Source organism: Primulina tabacum, chromosome 4, assembly GCF_025594145.1.
Source record: "Primulina tabacum isolate GXHZ01 chromosome 4, ASM2559414v2, whole genome shotgun sequence".
Lineage (NCBI taxonomy): Eukaryota > Viridiplantae > Streptophyta > Magnoliopsida > Lamiales > Gesneriaceae > Primulina > Primulina tabacum.
Window position 1 is genome coordinate 251524 of NC_134553.1, and position 27871 is coordinate 279394.

A 27871-nucleotide genomic window follows, 5' to 3' on the forward strand; every position below is an offset into this window, starting at 1 on the left:
TCTTGTTTTCGCTTATTTGTTGTTGTTATTGCTTGTACATTGTTCAGTGGAATATCTTTCAATTTTAAGTTAGAGATGTAAGCCACATCCGGTATCCAATACCCAAGAAGTAGAGTTAATTGAAATGTTTACTTCAATATAGAACATACCGTTTCCAGAACTCTTCTGGGCCAGATATTCCCTGCAATTACGTCTCCAATGTCCAGGCTTCTTGCAGTGATGACAGATGTCAACAGTCTTGTCAGCCTTCACTGGTGTGGCTGCCACAACGGGACCTAGAGTCTGCTTCTTCAAGGGCACGTTCTTCTTGGGACGTTGGAAAGAACGCTTCTTTCCTTTCCCAAGTGGACCGGTCTTCGTACCAGATGAAGAGCCCACAAAAAGAACCGGCTTCTCTTTCTTGATGGTGGACTCAAAGGTCACAAGCATGTTCACCAACTCCTCAAGGGTCGGCTCCATCTTGTTCATGTTGAAGTTCACCACAAAGGATCAAATGATCTAGGCAGCGATAACAGCAACACATCGGTGGTCAACTCCGAAGGCAACATCAGATCCATGCCAACGAGCTTGTCCACGAGCCCAATCAACTTCAGGCCATGCTCATGGACCGAGGCCCCATCTCGCATGCGCAAAGTGATCAGCTCCTTGATGGTAGCATGCCTAAGAGGCCGTGTTTGCTCACCAAAGAGCTCCTTGAGATGCAAATGAATGTCAGCAGCACTCTTTGCATCCTCAAAATGCCTCTGCAGCTCATCATTCATAGAAGGCTGCATATAACACCTGGTTTTCAAGTCATGGTCACACCATTCCTTGTAAGTCTGCAATTCCTCAGGAGTGCAGTCAGTCGGAGCCTCAACAGGGGGCGACTCAGTCAGTGTATATGCTATCCTTTCCGAATTCAAGAGAATTTTTAGGTTTCTTAGCCAAGTGAGGTAATTAGGTCCGGTTAATACGTGTTTGTCGAGTATTGTAGATAGCGGATTGCGAATCGAAGACATTGTCAAATTTTGTACTGAAAAGTATAACAGATAAATGTTAATGACTATTTTAAAATATTTAGTAAGATATAAAATATGGACTTTTACTTTATAAATGTTTACTCCCACTGTTTTGACATCTTTCACTACCCTCTAGTGAAAATGGGAAACTCCTTTCCTCAGTAGGTACGCAAGGTCCAATTAGCGAATCATGATCCCGAATAATATCAGCCAACCACAATTCCTAAAAGGTAGTTTCCAATTGCATCTCAATGCAACCCTCTACGTAAACTTTTGTCTCACGTTTGATTAGGACCCAATAATATGACGTCGTTCATCTTTACGTGTCAAGCCTTACCCACCGATGTTGAACCTTAATGGACAGTCGCCATGAGTTCCCCCAATAATATGAGCCGAAATCATGGGAGTTCCACGTAGTTCACATCACCATGTCAATGGATGTCACAGCTTTCTGGCACCCAGGGCCCCCCAATAATATGAGCCGAGCCCCAAGCATGGCTAGCGTTCATCATGCACCCATTGTCGATGGAAGACATGGAAATTATAAACAAATTTATAATTCCCCTTTTCGGGCTTGATATCAATTTTGAATCTTATTCAAAATGAGGGTTTTTAATTTTGAAAGGTCTCATCATTAATTTTATTTAAAAGCTTGCCATGTTTGATCGTATGTTTACCGGATTCATGCAACTTTGTTATTATCATAATAATAACGCACATACTCATAATTTATAACATATCATGCATATATTATAAACAGTAAACAAAACAAGGATGATCAATCGCCCCAATACTAATGGCCCGTGTGAGCTAAACACGGGCCTAGGTCCAATCCTAGGGTAATGTAAGGGATGCAAATGCAACTATTACATTAGCTTCCAATATTTACATGTCTTCGATCTTCATAATCATCATGGCCACCATCTTCCAATCTTGATCATCCACTATACTAATATTTACAAATAAATATCCATGGCAAATAGGGATACTTCTCATAGGGGTGGGAACGGGACATAAACCAAGCCCACTTTAAATTTGATAATTATTACAATCATTCAACACAAAATATCCTAGCATACACCTAGCAAATTGGGCTTGGGCTTTTGATCATCCTTCATGCATAATATCACATATCATACACCATCAATTAATTATCACAATAATTAATTGATCCAATATTATATATCTTGAACCAATCACTAATCGCCACGATTATAAACTAAATTAACAAAGTATACAAACACATTTGTCTACTTTCCAATTAATTTATTTATAACCGAATTTCTTGTAAATCACAATTTACTATAAATAATTAAAGTCCAACTTCAATTATTTATTTTATGAGAAAATATTTACAACTTTTGTAATTTTAAACTTAAGGGCCCAAAAAATTCATTTTTCAAACATTTTTTCCCCATTTAAAATTCACAAATATGTTAGTCATCCAATGGTCCAACAACTCAAGGCCCATGACACTTTGATATTTCAAAACACCTTTTGAAAACCCTAGCCGTCATCGCCGTCGCCGGAGCTCCATCGCCGGATTCAGGCCAACATGCCAAAAAAAAATTATTTTAAAAGATGGGGCTGTTCGGGCAGCCCCTCGGGCTGCCCTTGCTGCCCGTTTCGGGCAGCCCCTAGGGCAGCCCAAGCTGCCCGAAATGGGCAGCAACTTGCGGCCCGAAATATGCCACAAATTTGCCTTGATTTTGTTGCAAAAATTTCATCTCATGCGATTAGAAATCGACCTCAATATAATATTATGTATATGCTACAAAAACTAGTACCCTTAGCTCATGATACCACTTGAAAGAGATCGATTTTAGGTGCCCGAATGCGCAATGGAAGGTACAAAATTTTCGGTTTTTGCAAGAGAAAAATCGAGCACCTTAGTACTAGTGTGTAACATATACTAAACACCTTTGTCATACATAGGGTGTTAAGAAATTATACCTATCAATCACAATAAATTGATGTTGGATCCAACTTAGTTGATATACAACTAAACTCTTGAAGGCAAGACAATCTTCAAGCTCTCCTTGCTCCAAAATTAGGCCCACCACCAACTAGCTAGAACCCCTCTTATTTTGCACTAGAAAAATAAGAGGATTTTTCAAAGAGAAGTGTAAGAATTTCTCAACCAAAATGAAGAGAAAAATGGAGAGAATTAGGAGAGGAATTTTCGGCCAATGTGAGGGAGGGAAAGAGGTTGGAAGACTTTTCTTAGTCCTTGAAAAAGTTGAGTTGAGCATGTGCATGTCATGCCTTGGTTATTCAAAAAGTTGTCTCCCAACTCTTCACCTCTCATGCATGCATTTTTGAGTGGGCTTGTAACAATTACAAGACCCGTGGACTTTAATTAAATTGTCTCAAACATATTTGAGCCCAATTAAACTTTACTTGATTTTACTCAAGTCCACTAGTTAAATAATTATTTTCAATTGGGCTCTACAAGGCCTAATGTTATTTAATTAATTCAACACTTGAACTAATTTAATTATTTGGACTCTACTAGGCCCACTAGTGTTTAATTAATTCAACACTTGAATTAATTTAATTTAGTCCATAATAATGTTTATGAAAATCACAATTTTCAAATACATTATTCACTTGGCCTAGGAATACTTCCACAAATTAAAAGTTATATTTCTCTCATAGAAGTCATACTTCTAATTTTTTCCTTACGCTTATAAACTCATTTATAAGCCGTTCAACACATTGAACTATTTTACTGCTCAACGGGATCTAGAAAGCTAGTACTTGTGTGGCCCTCAATGGTTCATTGATACAACTAGGCCTGGGTTCACATCTCCATGTGATTCGGACTAAACATGTCCTTATATGAGCATATCCTAATTGCTACATTCTTACTTATCATCTCCTTGATAACAAGAACGTCAGAACTCAAGTCTGATAGTACCCAACCAACCATGTTAAACGCCTAGCAGCATCGCTTACATGATTCCCTAGGTATCAAATGATAGTGCCTGCAAGAACCATTCAATTATGGTTAGCGTACAGTACGGTCCCTTCAACTCATATATCCCGACCGATTCGACAACCATTGGTTTATCAAGAGTTGTCAATGAATCGATACTATGTGTCATGTCGTAGTTGCATCGATGGTGTAATCTATGAAACCCCTTTCATAATTACCACCATACTCTGATCAGAGATTTCAACCTACATACACATGAGAACACATAGGATATCCATACCCGAAGGTAAGCGGTGAATCCCCGACTACAATGCATCGACTCATATATGTTTCGACAGAACACCCAACCTTGCCACCTGATGACCCCATGAGAGTTGGTAAACAAGTCAAAGTGTAATTCTAGCACATAGAGTCTCAATGTTGTCCCGGGTCATGAGGACTAATGGTGTACAACCATAAACTAGGACTTTTCCACTCGATAAGTGAGAACCACTTGGAAAGTCCTTTATGGAGGGTTGTTCGGTGCACTCTACCAGGAGCACCTATCTGCATGCTCGGACATCACAATGTCCCCTACCAATGAAACATGGTACTCACATCGCAGATACTAGTCTCGAACTCGAGCGGCCTATATCCTTCTTAGTGGCGGCTGAATCGACTAGGAACTGTTTAGAATATACAGTATTCCAAATATGAGTTTCATGATACTCATCATATGAGCATCTCATATTCTTTCTACTATTTGTATATTCAAGGGCTTTATCTATGCAACTAGCATGAGTATACAGATAAAGATGTGACAAAATAATAATTTCAAATATTATTAAAATAAAGACTGTTCATACATAGAGTTTCATTGTGAACACTCGGCCAACATTTGGCTCGACGGACACCTACTCTAACACATTGTAATGTGCTTAGAGATCGTGTTATTTATATATATATCTAAAGCATGCAGCACATGATTTTAATTTTTTAATGAGTTATAATTGAATTATGAGTTTTATATAGTTTTTATGCGCGACTTGTGTAATTAATAATCCGATAATATAAGGAAGTAAAATAAATTGTGAATAGAGCTTGAATTTGTCGACCGTTGAAAGATGAAATTAATTGTTTTTGGGATTTCTTTGTTCTTCGATTTTGTAGTTTGTCATTTCGATTCAAGGAATTCTTTGATTTTGTAGTTTCTACAGTTATAGACACTAAAATTGTAGTTTCTACAAAATTATCTTCAATCAACAATGTCGCAAGATATATTAAATATGTTAGCTATATTGTCGATTGAGAAAGAAATGGCCTGACAATTGGATTACACAGATTTGATAAATATTTTCTCCTCTAAAACACTCTATTTATTTTAAATATTTATTGAGTTCTTATTAATGCAATATATTGATTTTGGTATATTTATGTATTTATTAGCATATCTGTTATTTGCAAAATTGAATTTTATATCTATTATCTCAACAAGAGAGTCCGTTTTTCAATTTTCATTTCAGGCCTCATTCAACACAAGAACAGCTCTGATTTGGATCACCTATGAAAATTTGATATTTTTTATGTCAAAAAATTACTTATTATTGAAATACGGGCAAGTTGACTCGTATCACGGATAAAAATCAAAGAAACCATATCACAAGAAATAACTTGCGTATGAGTTAGAATTTTTAAAAATTCATTGAAATCTTTGGGTTGAATCAAAGAATTTTTTTGACAATTTATAGTTGTATATCATGCTTTAATGTTTGTATGCTAATGAATTTCACGGAACATTTAAAAATCTATTGAAAATTTGAATACATCTAGACTTTTATAGAATTTTTAAAAATCAATATTGAATATAACTTGAATTTTTAAAACTCTATGAGAGTTTATTTTAAATATCAATAGACTTCTATAAAATATACAAAAGTCAAAAGACTTTTAAAATCTATAAAAATAATTAAAAATCGTTAAATATCCTACATTATCCTTGTTAATTTCATCAGTAATAAAAGCATGCATACTGAGGTCATCTCCAATGCTGTGCTACCATTTTAGCGTAGCATTTCTCACCCCCAAAAGGGGTGCTTTAATGATTTATAAATAATATAATTTAATACAAATGCAAAAAATTAATATAGTCATTCAAATGTTTGAAGTTGTATTCTTAATATATTTGAAGTTGTATCTGTATCATGTTTGAATTTATATTAGCAATTTTCAATTTAAATAATTTTCGTATATTAATTCATATTATGTATAATTTAATTTATATTATATAATTTAATTATAAAGTTAAATATTATTATTTAAATTTATTAATAATATAACATTAATTATATAATATAAACATTAGTTATAATTAAAAATATATTAAATAAAATATAATAATTAATATATGTAAAATAAAAAAAATATTTCGAGAATATTTTTTTTGGTTTAATAATTGAAGTAAATAGATTGAAGATAGATGTTGTATTTGGTGTAAAAATCGTATTATTTTAACGTACAATTGGTATTAAAATAAATTTTGTGGTTGACGATGATATAAATTATTTAATAATACGTACCGTGATGACAAAAGAATAAAGGCAACCACTGCGGCCGCCAATTTACCAATTTATTGCTGGGAAGGAAAGGTCATTTATTAGACTGAGTTAATATCGGCCATAATCCAAGGGTCTTCAATAATGTTCTATTAAATTTTAAATCTGCAGCGACATCATCCGCTCTAGGATGCCGCGCTCATGTGAACGTATGTGGAGGTAAAAAATTAAACTCCATAACCTTTTTATTTTTAATCATATGAACATTTAACCATTAGCCGGAATTTTTACACTTCATTTTCAGACACACGAGATTTTTTAAAAAGTTATGTATTATTTGCATTAAAATAATAATTTTCAACTGTCAGTCATGCAGATTTATTATTTTTATTCATAAGAAAATGAATCCATCTATCCCACGGCACAAACGACGGATACAAATTAAAATAATATTTTTATTAAATATAATATTTTTATTATTTCTTAAATATTAACTTATTAAAAAATTAATAAATTGTTCAAAAGGCTAATATTGACTAATCAAAATCTTCTCCTTCACTCCTCATTTATGTTTTACGTGGGTGGATCATCACTAGATGCGAGTGAATTGAACCTAGCTTGTACACAATGAGTCACATGCAGCTAGTTTAATACATGATGTTGAGCTTGAATGAAAGAGATTTGATTTCAGGAGAGACTTGATATGACAATCATATTCATCACAAATACCATCAGATTTGCATAAAGTAACAAATTGATGGATTTGAAATAACTCTCCATGGAACTAAACATGACACCCGATCCCACAGTTTTTGAAGAAAAAACATCAGCAAGGACAAGTAACAAATTTATCACTGTGTGCCCCAGGAGACATTCAGTGCTTGATGGGAAAAACAAAGGAGATATAATGAAGCACTTCATGTCTGTTAACTCAGTTCACTGCACTCTGAATCTTCATGTCTACTACTAGTTCACTGTCTTCGGACTGTGTCTAAGGTTTCGTTAATAGTGACGTAAGCTATTAAGAGATTGACCAAGGGAAAACAATGTCATACCACAGATAACTCCAGTAAACAGAATCTTGTCTTTTGGTGATTTAAGTAAATAGGAATTCCAGTTAACATATTTGAAATTATTTTTTCATGAGACCTTACCTTGCTTTAACCGCATCAGGAGTGACATGAGAGATCTCAGCAGGTTGAAGATCAGAAATTGCAAAGGCAGAAGAATATTTTTTGATTCTCAGGGATATAAGAATGCTTGATAAGATTCCGAGAAGAGGAAAGATATATGACCAAACCTGAGATCTCTGAGACCCAGATGCTGAAGCTACAGCAGCACTTGCAAGGCTGCCAATGGAAGTGTTCTGCAAGATCATGGGCAGGCAGCCAATTACTGTTGGAAGCAAGAAGTCCACAAGAAACCCGACTTTTGTAGCAGCCAGTGCATAATTTATGACATAGGATGGTACAGGTGAGAAGCGGGCAAGAAGAACAAATCTCCACCCATCTTGCTCAACTCCCCTTGAAAGCAGGTGAAAGTACTTGTTTCGCTGTACCCACTGAACTGCAGAGCCAGAATTTTTGAAGACAAGCCTTCCATATAAACACGAATTAATTTTAAATCACAGGTAAATTAAGTTTTCATGCCTACCACACAGCAACTAAATCAAATCGGACAGTTTATGGATAGCCAGTTGTATTTCATGTATCAGACAAAAATAGCAATGAGATTGGCAATATATAGAAGGTAACATATTTCACAAAAAATCCCTTCCATTCATTAATTCACCTCCAAGATATTTCTTAGATCTAGTGACATGAAGATAAAATAAAATTGTCACAAATTGGTAAACATTCAGCTCCCGAATTCGCCATGCACAAAGAGCAGTTGAAAAATAAACCTTGTTTATCACTTCAAGATAAACAAAAAACAGTGATGCTGCGAACGAAGAATATCATCCATTGCAGAACAGGGGGGAAATTAGAAGTATTATAGAGTGGTATATCTATGTTAAAGCTAACACGTCCATGAGTCATCTCACCCCTTTTTTTATATACAATTTTTTTCCGGGAGGTTCCATTCGGTTTTATCGAAGAAATTGGTTCGTGATTATCGATTTATTTTATTGGATGCTATTTTTTTTGGTAGCATCAGAATTCTTGCCCCATTTTCAAGTATACAATAACATTTCTAGGGAAAGGCAAAAATAGAAAAAAGAAAACTTCTTAGCACAACCGAATGCATTTCATGAAAACTAGCTGACAGAAAGGAGAAGCTGCGTCCACATAAAAAGTTGAACGCTCTATAAAACCTAATAATTATGACGCCATGTAATTTTTTCCATTTACCGTACGAGTTGGGCTCCAAATTGGTGAATTCTCGTTACGAATCAGTTAAACATTGTTTCAACATCTCATAAACATCACCAACTCTCGTAAAATTACTTCCAGATTCGAAAGATGATTTCGCCGAAAGACAGCAAAATTAAAAGGAAGCAGAGAAACGGGTTACAAAGAAGCAAAACCTGCCGATCCAGAAGGAGAGAGAGGCTCCGAGGACCTTTGCGGAGAAGACACAAAACAAGGCAGGCAAGAACCGAAAGAGCATAGATGCCCCTGCCTCGAAAAAGACGGCGCAGGGCAGGCAAAGAGCCAAACTTAGGGTGTGGAGTCCGACATAGGCAGGGATGGCCCAATACCCCAATCGATCGGACGTGTCCATCAACCACTGCATTACCTTCCCTCGATCACCCAACAGCTGAGTCGGACTCTTCGTGATGACAAATCCAACCACCGCTATCGCTACTGCCATAGTCCCCCATCGCCCCATCTCTTTTTTCTTCAGTTCAACAACCTTGTCTCGGATGGTATCCTCTTTGGTGTAACAGACGATGGGTCGGGTTTTAAACCCCGCTTCGCATCGGAAACCCGTTTTATTATCCTTAACTAATATGCAAATAATTCAATATTTTTGTTGAAAATTAATATTTAAAATGTGTGTATTGAATATTTGAATGTTGAATATTTGAATGTTGAAAATAAGAGTTGTAAATATTGAAAATTAGTGTGTGATGATGTAGGTAATGATGTATTTTATTTTGGATTATTTGTAAAGAAATTCTATAAATAGGCTCACCATTTGTGAAGAAATTCACAAGTGAATAGAGAGAAAAATTTTATAAAGTGTGTAGTTTGGTAAATTTTGAGAATTTGAGATTTTTAATTTTAACCATAAATTTTTACTTTTTCACAACACGTTATCAGCACGAAGCTCTAAAAGTCCTCCATACTTTTCCAAGCTCCAAACAGAAGAAAAATGTAACAAAAGTAATAATATTTATTTTACTGTTATTTATTTATTGTGTATATATTTAATATATAATATAATGTTATTATTAGTAATAATAAAAATAAATTTTTCGAAAACTTGTTATAAATCCTGTGAGGATGTTAAGACGACATCCCACACTCCTGGTAAGGGATACGACAAGTATAAAAGCCTATAAGGTTTTTAAACAAAATAAATTATGACACATCATTATAATAATATGATATGATATACATAATTATTTAAATATGTCTAATATTATATACACCATATTATTACCATAAAATTATACAAATACATACCTTTATTTTTTATACACCAACGGTCATAAACGGTAACAAAACGGCTAGTTTTTGTCTTATAAATATGATCTCATAAACACATTCAATCACTCCAACTTTCTCTTCTTCTCTAAAAGTTATTCTTCACTAAATTTTCGAAGAAAAAAGAAGATGGCTTTCTCAAGGTTATTTTTAATTATTTTGGTTATCATACTCACGAGTCTTTTATTTATCGGAGAATATCCTCCTCGTGTGTTTTCTTTATTTTTACAAATGCTTGTAATTGTTGTTTATCCATTACTTTGTATTGCAATATTCATAAACTAATAAAATGCATCGTAATTTTTTAGTACCACCATGTCAAATTTGACAAAGCTCGAATTTGTTGCGCTCGACATCACGGGAAAAAATTATATGCCATGGACTCTCGATGTAGAAATGCATCTTGAGTCATTGGGTCTAAGTGAGACAATAAAAGAAAATGGCATATCGACATCACAAGAAAAGGCAAAAGCCATTATATTTTTGCGTCGACATCTCGACGAGGGATTGAAATGTGAATATTTAATTGAAAAAGATCTCATGGTTTTGTGGAAAGGATTGAAAGAAAGATTTGAACATATAAGGGAAGTTATACTTCCGACCGCCCGTGATGAATGGAATATGTTAAGATTCCAAGATTTTAAGAAAGTCAGCGATTATAATTCAGCGATGTATCGAATAATCTCGCAGCTAAAATTTTGTGGACATGAGGTCACAGAATCGGAAATGCTTGAAAAAACATTTTCCACGTTTCATGCATCAAATATTACTCTACATCAACAATATAAAGTACATGGATTTGCGAGATATTCTGAACTCATCGCCTGTCTTCTTGTGGCGGAAAAAAACAACGAGCTATTAATGAGAAATCATCAGTCCCGACCCACTGGATCAACAGCATTTCCAGAAGTAAATGTTGTAAGTAAAAATGAATTTAAACCTGGAAACCAAAATCAAATTCAAATACAAGGTTTTGGTCGAGGACGAGGTCGAGGTCGTGGACGTGGACGTGGAATTGGCCGTGGTCGTGGTAGAGGCCGTGATTTTGAAAACAATAGAGATAGTTATTTTTATAACTCATCTCAAAAGAGCGTCCCAAACCATCCACAGAAAAGGCATCATGAGAATACAAGTGTTAATGAGAATCACTCAAAAAGATATGAAAGTTCTTGTTTCAGATGTGGTACTCCAGGACACTGGTCCAAAATTTTTCGAGCTCCTGAACACCTTTGTAAACTTTATAAATAATCATTAAAGGGGAAAGAAAAGGAGACCAACTTCACTGAACGCAGTGACCGTTTGAGTGATTCAACTCATTTTGATGCTGGTGATTTTATGAATGATTTTTCTGGAAATGATCAATATGTTGGTGGGATACAAATGAACAATATTGATGCTGCAGATTTTCTCAATGATTTCTCTGAGAATGAACAATATAATGGTAGAATATAAATGTACAATAATTTATTTTTCATGTATTCATATAATAATGTTTTATTATGATATGTGTTATATTTACATATGTATTGTCAGTAATCTTATTTCATTGCATATTTTTTTGAAGTTCAAAAATAGAAAATGCTATGAGCAAAGCTGAAGTTTGCATACCCGATAGTGGTACAATGCACACTATCCTCCGAGATAAAAGATATTTCTTGGAACTAAAACCAACAAAAACAACGGTGAATACAATATCAGGTCATGTAGACTTGATTAAAGGATGTGGTAAAGCACAATTTTTGTTACCTAATGGTACAAAATTTTTGATCAATGATGCTTTATATTCACCACAATCGAAAAAAATTTGTTGAGTTTTAATGATATATATTCCCATGGGTATGATACTCAAACAATGAATGAAGGGAATAAGAAATATATGTGTCTTATCACATATAAATCAGGAAATAAATATGTGATTGAAAAACTACCAATGCTCCCTACTGGATTGCATTATACACATATAAGTCCGATTGAATCAAACATGGTAGTTGATAATTCTTCAATATTAACCAATTGGCATGATCGATTGGGACATCCTGGCTCATGTACATACACAGAATGGATTGGCTGAATCATTGATTAAACGTCTGCAAATGATTGCTAGACCAATGATTATGAAAACAAAGCTCCCTATTTCTATATGGGGACATGCAATTTTACACGCTGCTTCATTAATTCGCATCAGACCAAGTGCATATCATAAATACTCCCCATTGCAGCTTGCATTTGGTAAAGAACCAGACATTTCTCATCTGAGAATTTTTGGATGTATGGTGTATGTGCCTATTGCACCACCGCAACGAAAGAAAATGGGACCTCAAAGAAAGGTTGGAATTTATATCGGTTATATTAGTCCATCAATCATTCGATATGTTGAACCTCAGACAGGCGACGTGTTCACAACACGTTTTGCTGATTGCCATTTTAATGAGGAAATCTTCCCAATGTTAGGGGGAGAACAAAAACATACCGAAAAGGAAATTACATGGTATGTATCATCATTGTTACATCTGAATCCAAGAACAAAACAATGTGAAAAAGATGTACAGCAAATTGTGCACTTGCAAAGAATAGCAAATCAAATACCAGATGTATTTGCAGACACAAAAGGGGTAACTAAATCATATATACATGCTGCAAATGCTCCTGCTCGAATTGAAATTCCGAAGAAACAAATTGAAAATACTCATGATGTCATTAAACGCCTGAAGCGTGGAAGGCCAGTCGCTTCCAAGGATAAAAATCATCGAAAAAGAAAATTCATAGAGAAACACGATGATCACAAAATAAAGAATGATGTTCCTGAAGAAACACTTGATGATCACAAAATAGAGAATGGTGTTCCTGAAGAAACACATGATGATGAAAATGTTTTGTTAGAACCACAAACTGACGAGAATCATGAAATCTCTATCAATTACATTAATACTGGAAAAATATGGAACCGAAAAGATATAGAAGAAATTGATGATATATTTTCTTATAATGTGGCAATCGACATCATAAATGATAATGAAGATCATGAACCAAAATCTTTTGGTGAATGTAAAAATCGGCAGGATTGGATAAAATGGAAAGAAGTCATCCAGGTTGAATTTGATTCGCTAAATAAACGTAATATTTTTGGACCTATAGTCCTTACACCTGAAGGTGTAAAACCTGTTGGATACAAATGGGTTTTTATTCGAAAGCGAAATGAGAAAAATGAAATAGTAAGATATAAAGCTCGACTTGTTGCACAAGCTTTTTCTCAAAGGCCTGAAATTGATTATGAAGAAACGTATTCTCCCGTGATGGATGCAATTACGTTTCGGTATTTGATTAGCTTGGCGGTATCTGAAAATTTAGAAATGCGTCTTATGGATGTTGTTACAGCTTACTTATATGGATCACTTGATAGTAATATATATATGAAAATCCCTGAAGGATTTAAGATGCCTGAAGCACGAAGTTCAAAACCCAGAGAATGTTATTTTGTGAAATTACAAAGATCATTATATGGGTTAAAGCAATCCGGTCGAATGTGGTATAATCGACTAAGTGATCACTTGATGAAAAAGGGATATGTAAATAATTCAATATGCCCTTGTGTTTTCATTAAGAAAACAACATCCGGATGCGTAATTATTGCTGTATATGTTGATGATTTAAACATCATTGGTACGAATAAGGAAATTCAAGAAGTTGTGTCATACTTGAAGGAAGAATTTGAAATGAAGGATCTTGGAAAAACCAAGTATTGTCTGGGTTTACAAATTGAACAAAAAGAATGTGGAATGTTTGTTCACCAGACAAATTATACAGAAAAGATCCTTAAACGTTTTAATATGGATAAATCAAATCCTTTAAGTACTCCAATGGTTGTTAGATCATTAAACATAGAAAAGGATCCATTCCGTCCATGTGAAGATGATGAAGATATTCTTGGTCCAGAAGTATCATATCTAAGTGCTATCGGTGCCCTTATATATCTTACAAATTGTACAAGGCCTGATATATCTTTTGCCGTAAATTTGTTGGCAAGATTTAGCACATTTCCAACAAAGAGACACAGAACTAAACATATTCCTCCTAAGTTCTTCGCATTCACCAAGGGGCTTGAGAAGAATAAATGTATTGATGTTCGTCACATTCAATCAAGTGAAAACTCATCAGATCTCTTCACAAAGGCACTTCCTACGACAATATTCGGAAAGCATATATATAATATTGGGATGTGCAATCTACGAAATTTGTGAAGAATTGTTCGTGTCAACATGAGGGGGAGTTTACGTGACTGCACTCTTTTTTCCTTACTATGGATTTTATCCCAATGGGTTTTTCCTAGTAAGGTTTTTAACGAGGCAGTATAAAAACACGTAATGAAGACAATCATTATGATCATCATCACAAGGGGGAGTGTTGAAAATTAATATTTAAAATGTGTGTATTGAATATTTGAATGTTGAAAATAAGAGTTGTAAATATTGAAAATTAGTGTGTGATGATGTAGGTAATGATGTATTTTATTTTTGGATTATTTGTAAAGAAATTCTATAAATAGGCTCACCATTTGTGAAGAAATTCACAAGTGAGTAGAGAGAAAAATTTTATAAAGTGTGTAGTTTGGTAAATTTTGAGAATTTGAGATTTTTAATTTTTACCATAAATTTTTACTTTTTCACAACAATTTTAAAATTTAAATGAAAGTTAAAAAGTACCGAATAGGAACTTTGGTTTTGGGAATATCCGTCTGTAGTGGCCTCCACCGGCTCCCGCTGCACCTTCTCCACCACTGCTGGTTTTTCCATACTCATGTAAGTGAAGAGCCACCCAGAATTGATTGAATTATTGTGTTCATTGCTATGGAAATTTATTTGATTTTTCAGTCCATGTTCAACTCATGGAATTTTAATATCTCCCTCTGTCAGATTACCGGTCCATTTTCTAGAATATTTTGCAGTTGAGTGAGATCTATTCTTTTTTTTAAAAAAATTGTTATCCAGGTTTTACGGTACAGGGGTTGTGTAGTGTAGTTGATTGGTCTGGTGATATCCCCATAAGGATCCGGGTCATGGACGACCCGGAGTATTAAGTGGATAGCCCAAATCAGAGCCAATGTGTCGGGTACTATCTTCATCAACCGAGCGTTTATCCTCTTCCAAGGCAATCAAGAGCCCGGGCTATCATACAAGCGCTCGGGTACCTTACCACCCGGACTACCTCGAGAATTGCACCACACTCGAGTATATGGATATGAGCAATCTTATCTATCAGAACAACATGTATTTGGCGTGTTATATAAGTCATTAGAAAGTATAGGCATCCGCCTTACCATACTTAGCAGGTGGCACTAAAAACAAGATAATAATGAGATCTACTACTAATAGCAGGTACATTTCTCATTTATAGATCCTGAATTTTTGAACTCTCAAGCATACACATATATTCTCACGTATATTGCTTGCATTCTTCATTTTTCAACCTGCTGACTTTAGCATCGGAGTGGCTACGCAGGATACTCCTTCGACGCCAATTCACGAGTTCCTCTCTTGTTTGCAGGTGTTATTGAAGCCATTATCCTTACTCAAATCTCCTAAAAATTAAATTATCTTCATTATCCGGTGGATTGCCCACTTATATCGTATCTGATTCACCCGGATTATATCATTGACGCCGTCTTTGGGAAATTGAGTCTGAGACGTTGATATGGCTCCAACAAGAAGAACTAACTAGGACACTTCCTGGGCTCCTGGAGATGGTGCGCATACTTCGGGACAAGGGGGTGTTCCTCCCACTGGACCAAATCTTATTACTATGTCCCCGGATGATTTGGCTAGGATTGTAGCTAAAGAAGTGGATAAGGTAGTAACCATGAGAAAGTCTTCTCATCATGTTACCCCACCCGGAAGGGAGCGGGAGATGAAGATGGAGCAGGAAGGGGGAGAGGAGGAGGAAGTGAGAAGAGAAGATGTGGAGTTTAGTGCCGGGTCTAAATCCCCTACTGTGGCGGAGGAGTTGTTGGAGTTGCGGCAAAAGATGAAGGTCTTGGAGGGACAGTTGGAAGGTCGTAGTCTTTCTCGGGCAATTGTCAGAGGATGCACATTTGCTGAAATTATTGTCCGGGAACCTCTTCCCGAGAACTTCAAATCTGCCAAAAGTTAAAGATTACGATGGCAATGCAGACCCTGAGCAACATCTGGCCAGATTCGAGAATATGGCCATGTTGCACTTTTACACTGATCAAATTAAGTGCAAGGTGTTCTTGACAACTTTGGTAGATTCTGCCCAGAGGTGGTTTGAGGGGTTGGCCCCTCAGAATATTCATTCTTTCAAGGAATTTCAGAAGGTGTTTTTACACCATTTCAGCAGCATCAAAAAATAAAAAAAGACTACATTTAGTCTTTTTGAAGTCAAGCAAAGCCCAGAGGAGAGTTTGAGGGCTTACATCAGTAGATTTAATAGAGTTGCTCTGGATGTTCCCACTTGTGCCACCGAAACAAAGACAACTGCATTCACTCAGGACCCAGTGCCAGGGGAGATTCCAGGAATGCCCCGAGAAGTGATCTGAGTAGAAGAAGAGATCCGGAGCCCGAGAAGAAAAGGACCTCACCCCCTGTCATGGGGGTAATCAAGATGATATCAGGAGACTTCACTGATGAAGATTCTAATCGGGCTAGGAAGACGAGAAGTAGGCGAGATTGCATGGAGGTGGAAGGGGTAAAGAGGATGCAGTGATTAGCTTTGGCACGAAAGATTGAAAGGTGTCAATCTACCCCATAATAATGTCCTGGTCATTCAAGCCCGGGTGGCAAATTATGATATTCTGAGGGTTTTCGTTGATTCGGGTAGTTCTGTTAATTTTATTTTTAAGGATGCCCTGGTGCAAATGGTTTTGCAAGGTTTTCAGTTGGAAACTGTGGAGACTGTGCTTTTTGGCTTTGCTGGCCATGTTGTTTATCCGAAAGGAGAGATTGTCCTGCCTTTGACTTTAGACTCCCAAGATCTTAAGAAAACAGTGATGACCACTTTCACTGTGGTGGATTCTCCATCATCATATAACATCATTTTGGGACGGTCTGCCATGAATGAGCTGAGGGCCGTAGCATCAACTTACCGTTAAGTCTGGGGAGATCAACCTTCTTCCCAGAAATGTTATGTGGAGGCAGTCTGGGTGGACCAGAGTAAAGCCAGGAAAGAGGGGAAAAAGGCGAGACTTGATGAGGAAGGAGGGAGAATAGTAGAGAAGGGGGAGGTGCATTTTGTAGCTGAGGAGGAGCAAGAGATTATAGAGATCGGACAAGGCCAGCAGATCCGGGTGGCTCGGGACCTCAATTCATCCACCCGGGTCAGTTTAATCAATTGTTTAAAAACTAATGTTCATGTTTTTGCCTCGTCTCAGCAGGAATTAACAGGGATCTCACCCCTGATAGCTGAGCATCACTTGAATATCCTCCCGAGATCCCACCCGGTGAAGCAAAAGAAGAGACACTTTGGTCCTGAAAAGCACAAATTTATTGATGTACAGGTGAAATATCTGCTGCAAGCCGGCCACATTCGGGAAATACAATTTCCTACATGGCTCTCGAATGTTGTACCGGTGCCAAAGTCCACCGGGAAGTGGAGAATGTGCGTGGACTTTTGAGACCTCAATAAAGCTTTCCCCAAGGACCACTATCACCTCTTGCCCTTTTGATCAATGGGGTATGGACATTGTGGATCCCTTTCCAGTTGCCCGAGCTCAGAAGAAGTTTCTTTTGGTGGCTGTGAATTATTTTTCTAAGTGGGTAGAAGCCGAGCCCTTGGCCAAGATCACTGAGCATGAAGTTTTAAAGTTTCTATGGAAGAATATTGTATGCCGATTCGAAGTCCCCAGGAGACTAATCTCAGACAATGGGAGACAGTTTCGGGGAAAGAAGATCACGGCTTGGTGCCAAGAAATGCAAATCACCTAGTCTTTCACCCGGTTGCTTATCCTCAGGCCAATTGTCAGACAGAGGTGGTGAATAGAATTATTATGCAAGCCTTGAAAACCAGGCTACAAGGTAAGGGAAAAGACTGGGTGAAGGAATTGCCTAGTGTTCTCTGGGCATATAGAACTACTCTCCGGGCACTTAAAGAGACTCCTTTTAATATGGTATATGGGTCTGAAGCAGTTTTTCCAGTCGAGATTGGACAAACTTCTGCCCAGGTAGAATCTTACCTGGGTGATAATGATCAATGTCGGGCAATGGAATTGGATTTAGTGGAAGAGAAGAGAGAGCGGGCTCTGATCGAATGGAAGCTTACCGAGGCCGGGTCATGAAATCATATAACAAGAGAGTCTGAATGTAAGTACCGTGTACCGTATTATCGTAAATCCTATATGATTATCGATAATTCATGAATTTGATATGTGATTATACATTTGATGTTATTATGACAATGGAATTGAGAAATGAATATTGAATATGAATTGACGTTGTAAGAGCTCGATTGGAGAATCCGGACGCCAATAGTACAAACATAAATAATTGTACAGAACGAGTGGCGCCCGGGGGCTAGAAAATGACCGCCCGAGCGCCAAGGTAGAAATTTTGAGTGTTCAGGCAGAACACTTCGCGTCCGAGCGGTAGTTTGTGACCGCCCGAGCGCGGAGCAAGTGGCATTTGGACAGAACATGCCGCGCTCGAGCGGTAGTTTGTGACCGCCCGAGCGCGGTACATATTTGAGTCGGGGGCAGAATGCCTCGCGCTCGGGCGCGAGAATTCTACCGCCCGAGCGCGAGAGGCGGTGGGATAAGCATACATTCTTCTTTTCTTTCCTCCGTCAGTCGATTTCAGTAAATTCGAGAGTTAAGTTCGAGATTTCAAATTCTTTCGTCCAAATCGATTTCAAAACGCTGTCTAAACGCGAAACAAATTATATATTTGTGATCGTCGCGTCGAGAGCTTCTGACTGAGGTAATTTTCTTCTAGTTCCAGCAGCTCGAAATATCAAAGTGCTGGAATAGCATGTATTTGAAGTTGAATTTCTGATATGTAGTAGAATAACCGACAAGAAACTTGTATTTGAAGTCGGAATTGAATTATGATATGAATTTGATTTGATATGAATTTTTGAAGTTTCAAATGATATTTGAAACTCATATTAATGATTTTGGATTATGTTATTGATTGGAATGAGTATGTTATTGATGTAGATAAAGTGTAATATCAATATCTTCAATCTACATCAACTGGAACGAAGAATTGAGGTATGTTGCGACCGGGTAACATACGACAGGTATCTGTATTATATGATATATGTCGGATTGATTGGATTGATTGGAACGAGATTATGTGTCTATATGCCTTATTTGTTGATTGATGTGGCATACATGACATTGAGATTGAGATATCGATGTATAAAATAAATGTTTTTTTAACACACATCATTTTATGCATACATCGATACATGACATGCACGTTGAGCTATGATCCTTGGATACCCTGATATGATTTGATTGGATTCTGGGGTTTGTGAACACAATCGCTATGTCGGTATTATATGACCCGTAAAACATAGACAATTGTGGCCCCATATGATTGGATATGAGATTTGGGACTTGATGGCGCTTTGCCGACGCTATCATACGTGTATCCCATATTGGCCGGTGTGCCAGCTCGAGCATTGATTTGATAGCGATTCGATTGATTCTGACATGTGCTCAGTGGATGGGCATTTGACCCGATACCTCCACGACATACATGCATTTCATACCATATATCATTGTTTAGATATCTGTGGTATATATGATTGGTTGTTCCATACGGAGCTTTGCTCACCCCCAAGGGGGGCTGTTGTTGTCTTTGTGAGTGGACAATGGCAAGTACTCCAGGATATCAGGAGACCGGAGAGGGTACTTCTGGAGGGAGCCACAGTTTGGGCTGAGGTTTTATGTTATGTCTTGTTCCCAGTATATATGTATATGTATCTATATACCGGGGACATGTCCCGAGGATATGAGTTGTTTATGTATGATTGGTTTTGATTACGTGTGGGCATGTTTTATGATTTGAGATTAAATACTATTTTCAGTATTCAAATTATAGAAGGGATATTCTGGGCTCATTGTAAAGAAATTTTAAGCTTGTTTTCCGCTGTAATTAGTTAACCCTAATCAAAGTGCATTGTAATAACGATTAGGAGCTAAGGGCCCCACACAGTATGGTATCAGATTGGAATGAGTATGTTATTGATGTAGATAAAGTATTATACTGATATCTTCAAGCTACATCAACTGGAACGAAGAATTGAGGTATGTTGCGACCGGGTAACATACGACAGGTATCTGTATTATATGATATATGTCGGATTGATTTGATTGATTGGAATAAGATTATGTGTCTATATGCCTTATTTGTTGATTGACGTGGCATACATGACATTGAGATTGAGATATCGATGTATAAAATAAATTTTTTTTAACACACATCATTTTATGCATACATCGATACATGACATGCACGTTGAGCTATGATCCTTGGATACCCTGATATGATTGGATTGGATTCCGGGGTTTGTGAACACAATCGCTATGTCGGTATTATATGACCCGTAAAGTATAGACAATTGTGGCCCCATATGATTGGATATGAGATTTGGGATTTGATGGCGCTTTGCCGACGCTATCATACGAGTATCCCATATTGGCCGGTGTGCCAGCTCGAGCATTGATTTGATAGCGATTCGATTGGTTCTGACATGTGCTCAGTGGATGGGCATTTGACCCGATACCTCCACGACATACATGCATGGCATACCATATATCATTGTTTAGATATCTGTGGTATATATGATTGGTTGTTCCAAACGGAGCTTTGCTCACCCCCAAGGGGGGCTGTTGTTGTCTTTGTGTGTGGACAATGACAGTTACTCCAGGATTTCAGGAGACCAGAGAGGGTACTTCTGGAGGGAGCCACAGCTTGGGCTGAGGTTTTTGGTTATGTCTTGTTCCCATTATATATGTATATGTATCTATATACCGGGGCATGTCCCAAGGATATGAGATGTTTGTATGTGATTGGTTGTGATTACGTGTGGGCGTGTTTTATGATTTAAGATTAAATACTATTTTTAGTATTATAAATCTAGAAGAGATGTTTTGGGCTCGTCGTAAAAGAAATTTTAAACCCGTTTTCCGCTGTGATTAATTAAACCCTAATCAAATTGCATTGTAATAACGATTAGGAGCTAAGGGCCCCACACTGAATCCGGGACTTTCAAGTAGGAGATTTGGTCATGAAAAATGTTAACCCAGCTGGAGATGTGAGAAAGTTGGAAGCTCGTTGGGAAGGACCTTTCAAAGTAATTCGGGAGCTTTTTATCTGGAAGATGCTCAAGGACATTCTCTCAAAATACCCCGGAATTTATTTAATTTAAAGAAGTATTTTGCTTGAAAGATGTAATTATTTGTTTGAAGATATAATGAGAGATCTGTTCTTCTCAAAAAATGTATGAGTATGAAATTTATATCTAAACCCGGGAGGTACAAGGCCCCGATTAATGAATAAACCCAGAGCATTACACCCTGGCTCGGGGAACCACACCTCGACCACTCCCAAATCCCGTGACATGATCCCCGGCCCAAGCCTCCGTACATTGGTTATTTAATAAGCCCAGTGCATTACACCCTGGCTCGGGAAACCACACCTCGACCATTCACAAGTCCCAGGACATGATCCCCGGCCCAAGGCTCCTTACCTTGGTTATTTAATAAACCCAGGGCACTACACCCTGGCTCGGAGAACCACACCTCGACCATTCCCAAGTCTCGGGACATGATCTCCGGCCCAAGGCTCCGTACCTTGGTTATTTAATAAGCCCAGGGTTCCGTACTTTGACTATTTAAACAATTCGGGCTCTGTACCCAGACTTATTAGGTCTACACCTTAAATGTTTATTAAAGAGCAAGGGTGTTTATTCAGGTTCAAGGTTTAACATCCTGGATACTTGCTAAAGATTCCCGTTTCGTTTACAACAGAAGTTTTTTTATTTCTTATTTACAAGGGGTGAGATTATTGCGAAAAGTCCGGTATATAGAAAGCCTTAAAAATTTTCATTAACAAGAAGCCCGAAGGTTAGAGATTACAATGATAAAAAAGAAGAAAAATTACAACCCAACACTATATCTATTAAAGGAGGCTGCTCCCCGGCCTCTCCATCTGGAGTCCCGGTCTCCACATTCGCTACATCGTCCTTAGGAAGGGAGTCGATGGCTTTATCAATATCCGGGAAATATTCCTTATCAGCAGGAAGAAGGCCCTCTTCCTCAAACTGCTCCCGGAATTTTGCAAAGCCGACCTTGAAATAATTATAAGACTTGTCTTCAACAGCAGCTTTGAATTCGGGAGACTGGAGGAAGGAAGCATGCCACTTATCTTTATTGTACTCAGCCAGGGCCAAGGCATTTTCAGCTCGCTCCGCTCAAAATTTTTGTACATCTACCTGCTCGGATAGAGAACGATTCCTCGACTCCAAGCCAGATATAGTACCCTGCAAAGTCTCCTCGCGAATGAGGCCCTCATTGACTTCATCTTGGGCCTTTTCCAGATTTTCCTTGGCCTGGACCAGTTGTTGATTAGCTGTGTCCGCCTGCTGATTGGCCTTCTCTAGGATAGCGCGAAGGCTGGCCATTTCGTCCTCATAAACAGATCGAACCCGAGATACTTCTGCTTATAATCACTCTTGCATATCTTGGAAGGACCGGGCTCGGTTGTTCGCAATAGTGTCTGCAGTGGCCACCTCTTCAAAGGCCGAAATCAGCAATTGAACACCCTGTATAAGAGGAGTCAGTAAAAAAAAAGGAGAGAGAAATGTAGAGGGGTAAGGAGCTTACGAAGAAAACTCGGTTGCAGCCTTCAAAAAGTTTTGGAGAAGGACGGGAGCTCTTCAGATGTGACTCCTCATACGGAATTAACATCTGTTTAAAGAGCCTTAGCTCGGTTGGAGTAGCTCCCTTCATAAAAATATTAGCACGGGTAGGCTGTTCGGGAAGAAGGGGTTCTTGGGTAGGTTGTTGGCGGGGAGGAGTGGCCGATTGATTCACCTGGGAAGTGCCCTGATCTCCCTCCTGGTTACTTCCAACCAGAATTAGCTCGGGGCTTGTAACAGCCTTTCGCTTCCTCTGGCGGAGAGGAATATGATCTTCAGAGTCCTGGGATTCCTCCTGGAAGGCCCGCTGCTCTGGTAGGGATTCCAGCCGAGTTGATTCCTCCCGTCGAGCCGCCTCCTCCAGCCGAGCCACCTCCTCTCTCCGGGCCACCTCGTCCTCGGCCAGTCTTTGCTTTTCCTCGACAGCTGCTCGCCGAGCTGCCATTTTTTTCTCCTTGGCTGCCTTCTCGGCCGCCCTCTTTCTAGCAAATGCCTCTTGCATTTCAGTATTATCTGCAAAATAGGAGAAGATACAAAGTTATTAAAAGTTAGTGTGCAAAGTAAAAGTAAGAAATCGGGAGGAAGAGGAAAATTACCGGGTTGAGCACCCGAGCCAGCAACCTCATCAATCACCCGGTCAAGTGGATCTTCAGATCGAGCACTCAACCTGTAGGAAACTAGATTCTTCTGGGAGATAAGGGTGGAGGAGGAGAATTTTTGACCCTCCACCAAGTCTTGGTTTCGGGTGTAAAATTCCTCAAATTTGTAAGCCCTGGGAAGGGCAAGTTGAGGGGAGAGAAGGGAGAAACCCGGTCAGACAAGAGAGAGGGGCCGAGAGTTGGATATAGAAAAATCGTCCTTTCCATCCCTTCTGGGAAGAAAGGATGTCATCAAGGAACCTGACATTCAGGCGGGAAGACAGGGAGAAGGCATTATCTTCCAGTCTACAAACAAAAAAATAGTGGAGAACGAGGGGGTTGATAACAAGATTGTGCATTTTAAATAAGACATAGGCCGAGGCCATGATACGGAAGGAATTAGGGTGAATTTTGTTAATAGGTACACCAAAAAACTTGGCGACCTCGATATAGAAAGGAGGGATAGGAAACCAGAGACCATTTCTAACTTGGTCCCAGAAGAAAGTGGTGAAACCAAGAGGAGGCTGATCAGCCCTATCGGAAGGACCGGGGATCAAAATGGAAAAAGTGGAAGGAATCGAGCCCAGAACTCGGAGTTCCTCGTCTGCCCCCGAGCGCAGAGTGCTGCTCATTTAGGAGAACCAAGGAACTCTCGGGGTCTTGGTGGAAAGAGGGTCAGAGGCACGGGCTTTACCTTTACCCTTGCTCTTTTTTAGAGCTCGGGCCAGAGGAAGAAGGTTTTGAAGAAGAGGGTTTTGACTAATGGGCTGTGGGTTTTTGGAAGCTTGGGTAGAAATGCGATGGCGAGGAGGAGAGGGGGGTAAATCGGAGCGCAGCGCGATGGACTCGTCACTAGGCGAGCCTCGCGCATTGGCCCCTGAAGTAGAGGTGGTGGAATCAGACATGATTTAAGGAGTAAATGAGAAAACTTACGAGTTTCGGGAAAGAAAGTGGTGGCTGTGCGTGCAGACTTTGCGACTGAAGAGGCTGCGGTGGTGGAAGATCGCCGGAGTTAGAGGAGTTTGCACGTTAGAGAGTTGACAGAAAATTTGAAAGAGTTTGGCCAAATTTTGAATTTGCAAAGTAATTTGAAAAAACTAGTGAGCTACTATGTATAAGGGGTGTGAGTTAATATCCACCGTTGATCTAAAAAAAGTTGTACGGCTAGGAGTATTTTGGAAATTGTGCAGGCATATGAAAGGACGTGCACAGTTATCGAGGCGTCAGGCTCATTATTATCTTGGAATACGGAACGTTTTTCGGCGGTATAGATGCTAGGGCATACGTCATCATGACATCAGCCCTATTATCCGAGAATATTAAAGGACAAGAATATTCAAAATTCGGGAGATATTAGGCCCCGGTATCTTATTTAAAGTCCGGGAGACATGAGGCCCCGACATCTTATTCAGAGCCCGGGAGATATTAGGCCCCGGCGTCTCATCCCATCTATGAGATATTTGAAATCCCCGATGCTTTTACAAATTCTAAATTACTTTTTTATGGAAGCACAAGTATGACTGATCGGGACAGCGAGTAAGAGTCTAGCCTGACTATTTTAGGGATGGGTGGTGAGACCCCCATAAGCATCCGGGTCATGGACGACCCAGAGTATTAAGTGGATAGCCCAAATAAGAGCCAATGTGCTGGGTACTATCTTCATCAACCGGGCGTTTATCCTCTTCCTGGGCAATCAAGAGCCCGGGCTCTCATACAACCGCTCGGGTACCTTACCACCCGGGCTACCTCGAGAATTGCACCACACTCGAGTATATGGATATGGACGATCTTATCTATCAGAACAATATGTATTTGACGTGTTATATAAGTCATCAGAAAGTATGACATCCGTCTTAGCATACTTAGCAGGTGACACTGAAAACAAGTTAATGATGAGATTTACTACTATAAATAGCAGGTACATTTCTCATTTACAGATCCTGAATTTTTGAACTCTCAAGCATACACATATATTCTCACATATATTGCTTGTGTTCTTCATTTTTCAACATGCTGACTTTAGCATCGGAGTGACTATGTCGAATACTTCTCCGGCACCCATTCACGAGTTTCTCTTTTGTTTGCAGGTGTTATTGAAGCCATTATCCTTACTCAAATCTCCTAAAATTAAATTATCTTCATTATCCGGTAGATTGCCCACTTATATCGTATCCGATTCACCCGGATTATATCATCTGGTATGGTGGAAGCACATGCGTATACCCAAATATGTTTAGCTTTCATATGAAAAATAGTAAAATAGATTTCTTTGTCACTTCTTATTTTTAACATCACTGCCAAATGCTTCAAAAATAAAATATAAAAAAGTACAACAGAGGCTCCTCTGCCGGAAATTCTTAGGCAGAGTAAAGCAGCGAGGAGGAGCTATCTATCGAACCAGTTGGAACCTATATTTCCTGTTACTCCCAACATTTGTTGTCCTCTTGTTTACCACCTTGAAATTTTATCCTTGCTACCATAAGTTTTATGGTTCGCACGCAATGTAGCAAACTCATCCATTGTTTTTCAGCTTCAAAATCCACATAAGGACAACCTCGAGTGTAACCAATGCCGTCTACCATGTTCTTCTCTTGAATCTGATTTGTCATAGCAACAGCACGTGTCGATGCCCTATTTTAACTCCACATCCAATTTATATAGAGAGCAAGGCCAACCCTTATCACAATTGGCCACTTTTCAATGCAGATTATCAGGAGATGTTACGAACGCTCAAGATTTTTGTGTATCCATATGCATTCATAAACAAGGATTCATCCATTTCTGCCCGTGTTTTACTTCCCCATCCAAACCCCATGAATCCAAAACTTGGGAATTATTTCAATGAACAAGCTTTTGAGCTGGCTCTTCTCAAGAGTTCACTCATTACTCAACGTTATGAGGAAGCTCACTTCTTCTTCATGCCCTTTTCCTTCAATGCCATGCGTAATCACCCCATTCTGCATTTAGAGTCATCAACAATATATATTGAGGATTAACTCCGAGTTTGAGTTTTGGAATGCTTCTGAAGGTTCCAATCACTTCTTTATCTGCTGTCATTCAGTTGGGCGGGAGGCAACATTCAACAATTTTGCTTTGCTTAATAATGCCATCCAAATTACTTGCTCATCCAGCTATTTTCAAAGGCTCTACTCTGCTCACAAAGATAATGCATTGCCTCAAGTTTGGCCACCTGTTCACCATCAATTCTTGAATCCTCTAAATGCTAGGTATTCTTTCTTTAGATTCGTAGAAAAATCTGATTCATCATCGCATTGCCTGGTTGGGTTCTTAGAAATTATTTACATAGAAAAGATCCTTATTTACAAATACCGACTCAAGTAATAGATTCATAATTCCGCCTAAAAATGCTGCCGGTTATTTGCGTTATTGTGTGTGTTTGTGGCTGTTAAACCTTAACAAGATTGTTCGGAGAGATCTAAAGTTAAAGGTGGAAAATCATTTTCTATAGCAAATCCTGGTTGCATTGAGGGAATTGGGAATTCTAGTATGCAAATTATCCTTTGTTTCCCAGCATTATATACGGTACTAGCATAGCATGTTATGGCATAAATTAAGAATGATACTAACAGTTCTGAGTTTCACCTTACCTTTTTGCGTTTTTCTTAATTTGCCTCACAAAAATTTGGGGTCTACCAGATTTTAATGATAAGTTGTGCATCCGAGTATAACTGTTTCTCATACAATTTTGTAAAAGAAAATGGATATATATGTTTCAAAGAAAAAAATGTATATATATCAAGCAAACTAGATGGCTCAAAATCTTAGGAGCTATGTTAATGTGATTTATTAAAGGCTCATGCACTAATGGAGTGAAAAATCGAATGCATGAAAAGGTAACATAGTTATGGGGGTGTAATTGCAGAAACAAACTTGTGTTTTTCGCCGGTCCAGTGCAGAACTCTCGCATACGAAGAGAGATATTAAGTTTTTGGGCAAATGATACTTCTTTTACTATATTCTCAGGGCATCCATCTTTTCTGTATGAGAAAAGGTTCAGGAAAAGCAAATACAACCTGCATGTTAAGGGTTACAAGGTAAATACGACAATTGTTAGTTTTTCTGTACATACGGTTGTATCCCAGTTCTATATCTTATCATTATGATCTCCTTTTGCGAATGCCTTGGATTGAAGTAACTTTTCAATTATAGTTAGCAAATAGTTAAAGACATTAATTATTATAATTTTTTACAACAAGAGTGAATGATCTTGGGATTTGTT

General features: G+C 38.2%; 1 protein-coding gene and 1 pseudogene across 1 annotated transcript; one reads left to right on the forward strand and one right to left on the reverse strand.

The window, feature by feature from the left end:
* Positions 1-7162: 7162 nt before the first annotated feature.
* On the reverse strand, positions 7163-9357 carry LOC142542105 (uncharacterized). The gene is made up of 2 exons (XM_075648544.1): positions 8995-9357; positions 7163-8062 (listed from the first exon to the last, which is right to left on the reverse strand). The coding sequence occupies exons 1-2, from the start codon at positions 9297-9299 to the stop codon at positions 7618-7620; spliced, it is 750 nt and encodes a 249-aa protein (XP_075504659.1). The 5' UTR covers positions 9300-9357; the 3' UTR covers positions 7163-7617.
* A 15074-nt stretch (positions 9358-24431) lies between these two features.
* Positions 24432-27830, forward strand: LOC142541293 (putative glycosyltransferase At3g07620; annotated as a pseudogene).
* The last annotated feature ends 41 nt before the right edge of the window (positions 27831-27871 follow it).

Excerpts from the sequence above, each read along its gene's own strand:
- LOC142542105 (XM_075648544.1), bottom strand. The coding sequence starts at position 9,299 with ATGGGGCGATGGGGGACTATGGCAGTAGCGATAGCGGTGGTTGGATTT. Across the intron at positions 8,063-8,994 it reads CTCTCCTTCTGGATCGGCAG|GCTTGTCTTCAAAAATTCTG; the intron begins GTTTTGCTTCTT and ends TTTATATGGAAG.